Source organism: Opisthorchis viverrini, assembly GCF_000715545.1.
Source record: "Opisthorchis viverrini unplaced genomic scaffold opera_v5_11, whole genome shotgun sequence".
Taxonomy (NCBI): domain Eukaryota; kingdom Metazoa; phylum Platyhelminthes; class Trematoda; order Opisthorchiida; family Opisthorchiidae; genus Opisthorchis; species Opisthorchis viverrini.
Window position 1 is genome coordinate 3,249,378 of NW_008751667.1, and position 13,576 is coordinate 3,262,953.

General features: G+C 42.6%; 1 protein-coding gene across 1 annotated transcript in view; it reads left to right on the forward strand.

The window, feature by feature from the left end:
* The window catches only part of T265_01094 (hypothetical protein), a gene marked incomplete at both ends in the record, with an annotated part of 50,752 nt that overhangs the window by 6,573 nt on the left and 30,603 nt on the right, over positions 1–13,576 (forward strand). The window contains one exon of the mRNA XM_009165037.1: positions 1,381–1,503. Within this exon, the coding sequence (XP_009163301.1) occupies positions 1,381–1,503 (123 nt within the window). The remainder of the gene's footprint in view (positions 1–1,380; positions 1,504–13,576) is intronic.

The following is a 13,576-nucleotide window of genomic DNA, read 5'->3' on the forward strand; positions in this document are numbered from 1 at the left end:
GTAGCGAACAAAGCTTGTTTTCTGTGATTGTTCATCTTGGCTAATACATCACAAATTTATATGGTAGCAGAAATCACGTGGAAAAGGTTAAGATCGGGGCTACACTTTAGAGAAATAGAAGTCAAAGGAAGGGGGTTGGGTGAGGGGTAGGTCAATGAGTCATGCCCGATAAGTTCATTGTTTTATTGCTTTACACAGTAAGCTTTGGAATTGTGGAAAATTCCAGATGACAGGACTAATGCAGAAACGTCTCCAAACACCGAAAGAAGACACTGAAATGGGCTAAAATAAGGTACGATTAGTAAAGTGTTTTTTTGCAAACACCACTCTTTCATGTAAGTCATACAGTGGGATAGTTTGGTGGTTGTCCTCTCCAGAGATGACTGCAGCCTCTGGAGGTCGCTAGTGCACACAGCCTTAAATGAGAATATCACCTGGTGCTGCGACACATTAGTTTATCACCTATCTGGCATTCATTCCAACTGTGCGGACTTACTCTAACTATTGGAGATGTCTCCTGCTAGAGTGGGAACTCACATCCACACCACAAGTTCAGGCTCGTATTTGAGCCCTTGGGGAGAGTTCATCCGATATGTATAGTGTAGTTGCTCCCTGACGAGTTTTTCCATGCTATATCACTGTGATTATCCCTGAGGACGATAAAAGCGGTTTTCATAAACGTACGAAGAACGTATGGTTGTTTACAGTTCATTATGGAAGAAGTATGGGAGGCCCAAACAACCGAAGCTATACTGATGGATATGGGTTTTGTGTGAAGAGATTTCTCCAGTTGTTTGGGCTAGGGGACAGCCCATTTAGCGTTCGGTAGGTCTCAAGCAGTCGGGCAGAAGGGCTTCGCTCTAGAGAATGGTCTCTCCAGGAAATAAACGTAATAGGAAGACCATCGAAGTTTTCGACGTGTGGTACCATTTGTTTCATGGATGATGCTTGAAAGATTGTACGTTTTCGATATACCGTAATCCTTAGTTATCCCATAAACTGCAACGCGTTTATTGTGGACGCGTACATGTGTATACGAGGCTGAACGGTCTTAACATCAGGCAGAAGGCAAAATCGCAGTTTTGTTCTGTATCCTCTTAGTACGTCTGACCCCAAGACCGACTCAGCTGAGGTGTCTGAAAATGAGACGTAATCTGTTGTAAATGAATCTTCTGAAAGTTGTGCAAAACAAAATACTTGCTTGATAGCACTCTCTGTGGAAAACTGACTCTAGTTGAGAAAGACAGCGAAGAAATTTTTATCGACAGTTTACTTGTCAGAACCCCCACTGTACGAGAATACAGGAAAATACTGAAAACTTTTGAACTAGAGTATTCAAGGGTTCATAATAAACTGCTCAGTGGTAATTTATTGCTTCAGGCGCGTCGTCTTCAGCGCATCGTCTTGCTGAAAGACTACTATTCATGGAAACGAACGAAGCACATCCCAAATTGGTTGACTCTAGAGGGATCCCGAGTGATTTGCGGCTATACGTCTGTGCATGTGAGTGAAGGTATCGAAACTATGGACCCTATCCAGAGTATCTGGTTGCCGTTTCAAAGTTGTTCTTGTATCTTCTTTGTTGACCACTCTGGCGGTGACCTCAAATGTCTGATCCTCGGGTCTGTGAGCCAAGGAGCCACTGTTGCAGGTGCCCTAGCCCTCTTTGTCACTTCAAACCAATACTGACAGTGAATAACGAGGTGATGGAGCGGCCGCAGTAACCTAGCATTCATGTATATGTTTCCCACGGACTGAGCTTTTGTCTCCTGAGCCTATTTCACTCAAGCTGCGCATCACTTTATTGTAGTCTACCACTCGTTCGTTTTATTTATATGCATATTGGTCCTTTCAGCATAACTCAACCTGTCATAATCCGGTCGGTAAAGATTCGAAAACGATTATTTTTGAAAGTCGAGTGACACATCATGGTCATACATGATGGTGAAATGGGAATGAAGCAGTCCTTGATGAACGGAGCAAGCAAGGTTCATAACCGGAAGTCGGTTCAAACTCCATCCTCATGTGGACATATGTTCTCTTTTCTGGTAGTTTCAAATGAAGAGTATAACCTGAAATGGTGCGTACCAGAAATGGTCGATTCATCATATATCTTATTGAGTTCGTTTCAAAGAAATCACCAAAGGGGTTCATCAGATAGGCGCAGTCTCCGAGTTTCTGTCAACCTTATGTTCTACTTGAAACCGAATTGCGTGAAATTAGTGAAATACACTCATTTGCAAACAAATTTGGAATCATCTCATTTCCAGTGACTTAAGCGTGTGATTTATGAACCGAATCCAAACAGCTGATTGGACAGACATTAGCTGAGTTCCAAGTGGGTCCCTCGCAGAACCGAATTTGTTTGCAAACGAGTGTATTTCGCAATTTGGTTTCAAGTAGAACATAAGGTTGACGGAAACTCGGAGACTGCGCCTACCTGATGAGCCCCAAGAAGGGCGAAACCGGTCGTCTGCTGTCGAAGAATTTTTAGCTACTTTATGCGCAGTGCTTTGCGAATATACATGTATCGCGATATCCCGAATATCGTAGCGACTGAAACATGGGGCGGGCTGGTGCAGCACATTCAGTTGCCTGGAAACATCACAAACGAGAGATTCAGCTGGGTTCCAGTTGAGTCTCTCACAGAACCGAATTGGTTTGCAAATGAGTGTATTTCGCTAAATTCATCAAAGGTTTTGTGATATCTTTAGATATTCAGTGCGAATCGTTTTATAGATGAGAGAAAACAAATGGCGTCGAAAATATGTGCTTTAAACCTACACAAAAGTGCAAGTTATTGCCATCTGGCCAGACCATGGATACCTTTAAATGAGAGGCCACTTCTTATGAGAAGACCCCTCGCATGGTCGATTTCTCCAGAAAATAATGTGAGCATCGGATAACCACGTGCTTTGTTGAGCGTCAATAAGTTCAACGAGAAATCGATGAAGGATCACGTCAACTGAATACTTCTTTACTGAACAAAAAGATTTTTGTGGCTAATTGTTTCGAATTAGTTGTCCGAAGGCCTTGTTTGCTTCAGTTGTGAAATTTTCAGCGTTGTGACCGGCAGCAATAGACAGTGATGATTTCTATGGACTTTTGTGGCTGGCCATGGTTGGTGTTGTTTATTTTGACATCAAGTAAAATAGCTAAGCAGTGTAGAAATTGTTTTTTTTAGCAAAGAAACACCTGCAATGCAGACGCCATAAGAATCATGTTACTCACATCACTTTCTCATTCCGTTTGTCACCGACACAAATTGTTTCGCATTTCGATTTATCGATGGACACAGGTAAATTCTGAGGTGATTTATTTAGCCCTCATTACACGCCACGGAAACGGTGATTCGGTGTTCTAAAGCGGTGCGATGACTGCAAAGGGAGGGGGCGGAGCGGCCGGAACTGTTTTGGCGTTTTTAACATTGATTTGGTCTAGAAAGATGGTGGTATGTCCATCATAGAAACTAACGCATAGAGCACGGGAGAGTGTGTGCGGTATAATCGATTGTTAGTTGCCAGGCTATGGATGGTCACGTCTTTTAACAAGCGGGCCGCTACGTGCCTGACGCGTCGCCGACATTTGGCGGTGCCGTAACGGTTTTTTCTTCTGTTTTCGCCCGTGACGATTCCAAAAGCGTATGACGTGTGAACTGCGTTCACACTACGGATGGTGTTCGAACGAAGAAGTGCGACTCTACCGTAATCAACACCAAACTTGGCGATGAGGAGTCAGACGTGGTACACCCCTGGAAGCACGTTCAGCCGTTCGAAATTCTGACTACCAACAAAGTATGAGTAATCTGCCTAGCTAAGACAAATCCTACAAGCAGCGTAAGCTTCACTCTTGGGGAGCCGATTAGCAGTGGTTCACCACAAATCACCCTATTTTCTAAGTGCGTGACATTCGCCTCCGGAAAGTGTAGCTACTAGCTAAAACAGTTCGATTCTGAACCCCAATGAGGATTTATTAGGTGCGCGTTGCGGATGACACCTAGTAAGAATGAAACAGCTATACAGAGCTTGGCATTTCGTCAAGGACTTGCACCAGTTGAAGGGTGAGATTCCGGCTGAAACTTCAAATATATCCTCACTACATACACACACTGGAATTCCTACAGAAGTGATGGTTGTTCGCAACGATTCTTCCTGATTCCTAGACAGTGATCACGGTCGTCTGGCTTTGAATAATTCCATCGTACATTCAAGTGACTTTTTTACACCAATTTTTATCGACTTCTTCGTAGCTGACCTGTCCACGAACGGGCGTTCTTCNATCATACATTTGACTTTTTTTACACCAATTTTTATCGACTTCTTCGTAGCTGACCTGTCCACGAACGGGCGTTCTTCACAAGGCACCCTCCCACGCGCCCATCTCTCAATCTTCATGGCTGGAAGGTCTGAGATGCTGTGAGATTCACTCGATCCATACATGAGGCGTGTAGCTGCCTGAGATTCTATTGTTATCTTACTTGTAGATATTAAATGATTCGTGCGTTAGATGGCCGTACAATGGACCAATTATCACAACACCACAGGGACGGACGCCTGTCTTCCTCCTCTGAGTTACAGAGTTACGCTAGGTTACAGCTGGGGGGAGCGCTCTATAGAGGTCACTCCAAGGCTTTTACCTCCTGTTCTCCATAATTAACTCATTCGGTTTTCGCCGCATGCAGTTGGTTCTCCAGTCTACTCATTTCTCTCAGGGCCCACTCGATGAAGAGAAAAATCTAGGACAACGCCTACCAAATAGTTCAAAATAGCACATTGATATTTTCCTGTGGATAAAACGTTTTTGGATTCTGAAGCACCAACAGGAGGTCTTTAGATGAATCGATTGAGTGGAACAAGCCTCGTGTACAACAGACTTCCAGGGTTGAGCCAAAACTATACCATAAATGTTAGGTTAAATTCATCTTCTGTGGCTTGGTAATTAGCTATTTCTTCCATGGAGGCAAACCATTAGTTAGACAGACAAACTGACCACTCGCTAACAGTTTGACTGCTCTGACCTGATCAATGGCTTATTGGGCGGAATTCCCACTTCCCGTCAGTTTTCCCAAAACAGTCAAACTCTTTCGCATCTCGGTTAACGGTGAGCCTCCTTTAGCGCTTCTCCCTCACATCCCTGAGAAGAAGACCAGACTACTTCGCGTTTTTAAAACCGCTACTTTTGTTAAAAAGCAAGGAGCATCTAATTATGAACACTGATGCTGTGATATAGTATAGTCTACTGATTGGCAAACCTGATCTTCCATCTGTTAGTGGCTTGAGAAATCCCCTGCTCCTGATGGTACTTTATCAAGTGCCTGCTCTGCCCAAACGATACTTGGTAAAAGGAGCGGACAACTGTGCCATCATTTTAGCCAGAAACATTGCGCTACGGATCTACTCTTGAACACAAATAACACCGATTCGGTGTAGCCTTTAGATGACTGGCCGTTGTTTTGCTCACTCAGCTGAACAATTTGTTGTAATCGTTTCATCACCAATCGAGGTGATCTCGTCAGTGGGTTGCTAAGGTGTGAAATGGAACATAGCTGATCAGTGGTTGTGCCATACAATGCTTAGAGCAACAAGCTACAGATTAAACTCAAACAAATTTGGAGGAAACAATGTACTCTCTGCGGCTATCCAGTTGTCCAGTGGATGCTAGAAAGAACAGATAGTCCAGGACGTGAACGACTAACTTCTTGTCCTAACATACTGTGCTTCTGCTATCGGTTTCTTTTTTTCTGTTCGCGAAATCATCCTTGAGGTTACTCCAACCTCATCGTTGGCTTGCACACCAAACTGTACGCAAGTGGTAAAATACACTTATTTTCAAATTCACTTGGTGTTAACGGAAGACTTACCTGGATGGAAGCCGAATACCTCGTTAGCCGAATTTCCCAACTAAATATGCTGCAATAGGGATGCCTCATGTTTTGTTCCTGACTACGAAACACACTATTCAAAGAGATGTTGATGGATTATTTTTACTTGTGTATATTATTACACATTCATTAATATACAAGTATATGAATTCTGCCTTATGAACAAGTTTAACAGACAAACGGTATCTTCGAGTGACGCGCAATACCAGAACCTCCGGGAAGGTAAAGCAAGGTCGACTGAGCTTCCATACGACACTATTAATGTAGGACATCAATGCACAGTAAACCTTGACAGTAGATGCTCGTCCACGACAAATGGTACCGACCGAATGAGCAAACAGGCTTCCACGTGATACAGTCACACGTGCATAAAGTTGACCACAAATGGCTGGATGACCTCAAGGTCAAATGAATGAAGTGGTAAGGACAAACAAACGCCAGTTCATACACACGCACTAAACACACAAGTGGAGCGGGAGTTACGAATAGGGACAGAATAGACGTGGGGAATTTCAAATGTCAACGTACTGGAAGATACATACCTCATCCCCCAATATGGAGCGACCAGGATGGAACAGCTAGAATCCGTTTAGGAGGTAATTACACACTCTCACTGATGGTATAATTTTGCTGAAATGTCGCGAGCTACTCGATAGTTACTTCATATTTACTGGGAAGTATCAACAATGCATACCTCATTAATCTCCAGACAGTTTAGAACCCTTATCCTTCCGGATTGGAGTCATTCGCTATTCGTTTTCTGATACCGTGAATAAATATCATTTGAAACGGATAAAATGCCACCAGCCTATCGGCCATGAGATCATCGTCACGTGAGCTTATGTTGATCTCAACTACTTTTTTTCGGTAAGGAACAACTTCATTAGAGAACAAAATACGGATTTCAAACTCTAAAATCTCATCAAAACTTTAGTGTCTTCAATGTTACCAACCATAAGATTGATAGAAGCTGTTTGTCAACCCACGGCCTTGTAAGTAGTATTGTTTCAGAGTAAAATATTCATACATCTCTATATATCGACATTTTAGATAGTAGTCCAAATGAACTATCAAGTGACCATCGTTCAACTCAGTCGGTCAAAGAATAATATCGACGGATTCCATCACACCCGATTCCGCTTATTTATTACTAACATCCTAACTTTCGAACGAGTTTTTTTTACCAACATTTCGATTCTGTGGTTCCCAAACTAGAGCAGTACATTCACTTATTTATAGTTTTTGATCTCTTAGTAATATCGCGTCTATATTGTCTAACGTATGAATGAATTATTTTATTCATTAAAAATAGTTTTAACAAAACCTCTAGCAAGCAGATTTCCGGCAGCTTTGTCCACCTCAAATCCACCTCATCATTTTCATCATCCACATCGTTTTGCGGGATTAGGGGCAGACAGTCGGAATCCGAGATTCATCAAAAATCGAAATCCAGTCGAGTGGAAACCTGTGTTGTCAAACCGTCTGTGTAGCTGAAGACGTGCGCGAGTGGCGGCAACAGCATTCATTTGTTCTATGAGGATCCCCACGGGACTCATCTTGTGGTGGCATTGGCATGACGTCTAGCTCAGTCGCTTTTGCTGTTTCACACCCCTTGTCTGACAAAGCAAAGTCCGAATCACTCAGTGCTCATCGGAAGAAAACCGGCGTGGCAACTTTTACACCTCAACTGACAAACTGATCGGATTTTAACATACACACACACACACACACGCACACACACCGCCATAAACAATCGAGCTCTTCCCCTTTCAAAAACGACAGGATGCATCGGACCAAGTAGGAAGTTCACGTACAATTAATCCTTGTTCTGGAAAATTATGCTACTTGGGAAATGGGACAAATACCAGTGCGGAACAAAACAAGGCACGCGCACGGTCGACGATAATCTGCCATTTAACCCCTCTAAGGAAATAATGCGCTCATTGCTGCTGCCGCTCCTCATAGTAGCTTAAAGGAATTAAAACGAATGGTGGGAGTGTTGGAGTAAATCATCGCTGGAAAATGACGGTTGTAATTGTGTAAGCGATAAATTTGCTTTATTGCCGAACCGTGTGAAATTGCCGAAGAGCCAAATGGCAGCGACCGCATGCCAAGACATTGACCTTTGTCCTCAAAATGGAGATTGCCCGACCACTGTTTAGGGAGGATGTTGTTATCCGGGAAGTAGTCGATAATCCGTGCAAGACTACACATTCTCCTTGTTTGTTTCTTCTGTCAGAGTAAGCGTCGTAGATGAGCTTAACAACGTGCCTTCAAAAAACGGTATATAGACAGAGTACCAAGTTTGGTCAGACATGATCCATAAATCTGTACCACACTTGGATATCGTTTGCGAAGCACGGAATTTCTTGTCAGTGTGGAAGAGTAATGGCTGTAAATTTTTCCTCCCTAGCCAAAATTAAGCACGGAAATAGTTTGCCGGGTTTCTCTTTGGTGGATTCTCTCTCTATTAGGGTTATTTGCCAGTCCTGTTTGATGACGAATGTTACCGTAACATTTTTAAAACAGCCGCCGTTTCCAGGGGTCTGTCTTTGAGAGCCCGCATCGCAAAAGATGTATGTAATCAGCAACAAGTGAAACAACTGGAGATGTAATGATATCCATAGCTCTGCGTTTAATAACATCCACCGAGTTACTTGTAACTAATCGGTCGATCAACGCTAACTTGGTCATCACTTTTGGGGTGATATTTTGATCTTAAGCGAGCTGGTGGCCAGACTCACAACCAATATGGGTAGACTAACTTGTTGTCCAAATCCACTTCAGAGAGAAGACAAAAACGAAACTTCACATGTGTAACCTATGAAATGATCAACTCAAAGCGTAACGCAAGCGTTAGAGTGGGAGTACTGAACACTGTTTTCGGGCATAACAAAAAAACCTTTAACATGTGGGCTTCCGCAAAATTTTTCGTACTGTATAGCCACCTAAACCGTTACCAATCGATTTCCAACAGTAAAACTGAGTTTATTTTGTTACAGACACTGTCAGGTTCAATCGTTGCGATGTCTTGGTTTTCCCATGGTTGTACTAGTGATCTTGGATTTCTTTTGTCATTACACATCACCCGGTTGTATTTGGGTGCCAATGAACGTCGGTCATCCAGTAGAGGATGTCATCTGTTCGATCGTGGCGGTATTAGCATTGTGCAAACGGGCCTGTAGTGTGTAAAACTGCGTAAATTAGTAAAGTCCAGGTGTTGGTTAGTGGAAAACGAACGAATTCTACTACCCTCTCCCTCAAAGCAACTTTCGTTCGACAGATAAAGCTCACTGATAACCGTCTTTCATCGTGAGTTTTAAGACTAACACAAAAAAATATTTGAAGTGGATTCAACAGTTCCATCTGCCTCATTCGCTCAACTATATATATATGTATATATATATATATATATATGCTCACCTTGAGTGCACCTTTCAGGACTTAATATCAAGATATTTCTTACTGTCAAGGCTTAAAGGACTGCCAACATTTCTTAGAACAACTAAAATGAGACTTATAAAAGTCTGATATTCACTATAAACACCTCTGCTCTTTCACCAAAAAGCCGTACTCATGTTTCCTCGTCATTCTTCTTATCTTGGAGAGGGGGTGTGTTGGTTAACTACTGATCTGTCGGGGGAAATTACTGTTGATGTGATTTTCTGTGGTAGTCTGTGGTATGACAACTTGTAAACATCGGGAATCAGCAAGAAATTCTGCATTGGCAGAAGCGAACATACTTACGATACTCTGAGTCCAAAATCTTCCGGCCAGAATTTTAGCAACACCAAAGTCTAGAACTACCCTGGGATGTTGTTCCGACTAGGCAAGCCTTCAGTAACTGAAGACAAGTGAATACGACTTAGAGGTAGGTCAATGGGAGACGAACTTGTTATGGGAAAAGCATTCCACTGATATTGGTAATACCGAAAATATGGCTTACTTAGAGTTTCACCCCACCAACACACTTCATCATTCTAGCACAGACGAACGCAGCTTACGATTTTAATAATGCAATGTTCATGGCAAAAACAGTGACTTCCGTGTACTGTTGCCCGCATCCTATGAGGAGGACATCTACAAACAGCAAATAAACGGATCATGACTGGTAAATTAGGTCTCAGGTGACCTTAAGATTGTCCACTTTAAGGGAGGGTTCACACTAATGATAGGTTTTATAAAAGATGGAAATTTGGTTAGTTTACCTGAATTCCCATTTTGCATAGGCACCAAGCAATTCACAACTGCATGGAGCACTTTGCTTTACAGCTCACTATGCATGAGATCGATGGAACTCTGGACAGTCCATTACCGATCCAGTCATTATTGAGGTCCATCAGGTGGGCGAAATCCAAAAGATTTTTCAATTATTTTTTTCCAATTCAACACCAAATTGCGAGTATATTGCGAGAAAGCTAATCTGTAAATTAGTTTGGCGCTCAAACAGGCTCAACTGGAATTCGCCGGAAACTCTCGTACATAAATTTGTTCAACCAGATGTACTACATGAAGGCCATCACAGATCTTGCTTCGCACGATATTCAAGACATCAAAACACTCCCCTCCTCAGAATGCTACTCACAACAATAAGGAAAAATATGGACAATTCACTGTCGCCTTGTCCCCACCTGTCCGGTATGTAGTAGGTAAACTCTATTCGTTCGAATTTCATTCACCTTCGCAGATGAAGGATGTATACGGTATTTGGTGAGTAGAGTAAAAATTTCTAATCGGAAGAAAAAGCCTTTTGGTCGTCACCAGACCAAAAATAGGGGAAAAAGGATGAGCTGGAGTAGGTGACGCTTCGGGTTCACCGGGCAGGCCAAATTTCCGAGGTTTTCTGAAGTTATTTCGCCAAAGAAAGGCGCAACCATTAGTAAGTAGTCCACAAGTTTTCATCGACCCTATAAGTTTCATGTGAATTTTTTCGCTGTTCCAAATATCCCGCCAACCGAGACATAAGACAACCTTTGGGCAGCACATTCAGTTAAAAATATCACTTTCGAGAGGTTCTAAGGACATTCAGATGAGTGCCTGGCTAACAGCCGGCTAATTTGTGAGTGTGTAATTCTGCCCATGTGTTTCAGTAAAAAATAAGTTTGACGGAACCTTGAGGACCGCACCATCTTGATGTACCATGAAATGGACAAAACGATTATCAGGCAATGGAACAACCTTCATCAACCTTGCAGGTAGCGTTGTGTCAGGCGATGTAGACTGCATTTTATTTGTCTGAAACCAGCTGAGTCATGAAGTGTGACCGCTTGTGGCTACACTACGATGGCTGTTGATTTGTGTGACGGTTATTCCACAAAACATATTGAGCAGTTTTTTGAATGTCACTAATGCAATCCTTCAATTGTCAAGGCAATTTGTGCGTGAACAAAGGTGATCGCGGTAGCGGCTCTTTGTTTATGTCAGTAACACCACCGTGGAAGAGAAGGTATACATTTTTATGAGGTTGCGATGAACAGCAATATTATGCGCGTTTTCAATCGATTTCGACCTTAAAAACCGTGATTTCGTTGAACAGTAACAGGGTTCCAAGCTTGGAAGAAGTAATTTCACTTGGTGTCCATGGTGATTCATATAAACAAAGTTGACATCATAAATGAGAGATTCAGTTGAGTTTCTCGTGAAAACCAAATTGATTTGTGAATGAGTGTATTTCTCGAAAACAGTCCAATTTGGGTTCAAGTAGAACATTAGGTTGACGGAAACTCGGGGACTGTGCCTACCTGATGAGCCCAAAGTGGAAGGGGAAACCGGTCGTGGGATGTCGAAGAGTTTTCAGCAACCTTGTGAGTAGTTTCCTTTGTGAAAATATACTACGATGTCTCGAATATCGTACCAACTGAAACATGAGGCGGCCCGTGTGCAGCATAGTCGGTTGTAGAATATCATAAACGAGAGATTGAGTTGAGTCTCTCGTAAAAACGAAATTGATATGCAAATGAGTGTATTTGTCGAGTGTTGGTCCACCGTGTCTTTCAGAAAAATGTTGACATTGAGCATGGAAGGAGGCAGGTACAAAGAATTGGGATCGATGTACTTTGCCCCACAGAAGGAGGAACAACAGTTTTGTTTAGGACCACAAGCTCAATGTAGTACATCGACGCATGCAGCTAATGTTTGTGTCCACTGTATTCAGTGCAGGGCAGACACCATGTTAGTTGTTTTCTATAAGACATGTAACTGAGAGATCCGGCCAATTTGTACGGGGGTTGTGACATAATCAGAAGAGCTTGTCCGTCCTTAAGCCACATGGGTAGAATTTTACTAGGCTAATAAGATTTGAGAATTCTTCCTCTGCAGCTAAACGGACATCATCTGGTCCAAAACATTTCAACCCAACTGGAGCTGACATCTCACGGGTGACGAGATGAGTTCGACCTGAACACCCGCTCACACTTGGGAATTGCTTCAGACATGTCCGTTCCATTCATCTCCCCCCAAGTCTCAAGGATGGCATACGTGCTTGATAGAGCAAGGAAAGAATGCCAGTGTCTAACTTGTTATGAAGTCTGTGATTGTTCGTCTTGGGTTATCGTCTTAGCGAGGTTCACACACGCACGCACGCACACACATGGATGCACGCACACCGATGCGGACGAAAAAGTGAGCCCGCGCGTGCTGTTTGAAAACATGATTAGCTGTCACGCCTTCATCCATAGATTGAAACAAAGTGCACACCTTCCGACCTACAGAAAATCTGGAGCATACATGCAGACACCTAAGAACTGTGAAATTAATTCGGCTGACACCAATTTGTAACAAATGTTGCGTTGTTCAACCAAATTACCGAGACGAACGGTCACGGCCACTGGCAACTTTATTCTCATGTTCCCGGAGTGTTTTATGAGCACCGGAAGCTGCTTCCACTATTCGTGCCCGACTACCAAACGAAATGTATCGATTTAACGCGGCTTCTCATTGAGTGAGAGGAGATAGAGAAGCTGAGCACGGTGGTGGTGATGGTGGTTGAATGAACGATCTAAAAGTTAGCGAGATTATTTTTTTGTCTGATGCGGAAATTGCCAATGATGGTCGACATGTTTAGGTGTAATTGTTCAGTCAGTTTACCTATCACAATTCATGCATCAACACCTCATGCTGATTCCCAATCAACCACTCAGACTTGACGTGGATTCGATCCGGTGACAAAACTTTCCTCTTTTTGATTGGGTACCTACTTGATAAGGCAACCTGTTTAACGAAAACATTAGAGTGGTTAACTCTGACTTAACACACCATTGTATTTGGTTGCACTTTTTCTGACCAGAGATCACAACAAGCTGAGACTTGATGAATATGTTCCCAGTCACCCATTACCTTGTGGACTGACTGTCCCGTGATGACGCCTTTACGAGGAATATTCATGCCCACTTATTTAAAGACATCTGGAGAAATGACCAATTTCACTATGATTAATATAATGCAATGAAATGGGAAAAAGTACGAATATTACGCTTTTCTACTTTCATCTATTGGAATCGGTTGCTGGTCAATCCTAACATGAAGATGTTTTTTGTACTGTCTTGTCCAAAGAAATCGTAGAAAATACTTCCAAAGAAAAGAAATTGGGCCCAAATCTGGCCAGAATTTTAAAATTCCGACGTATTAGATAAGAACTCCGCTATTCTCGATTCTTGACAGGTTACATTGCTCTTAAAGTAGTTGAAAACCCTTCGA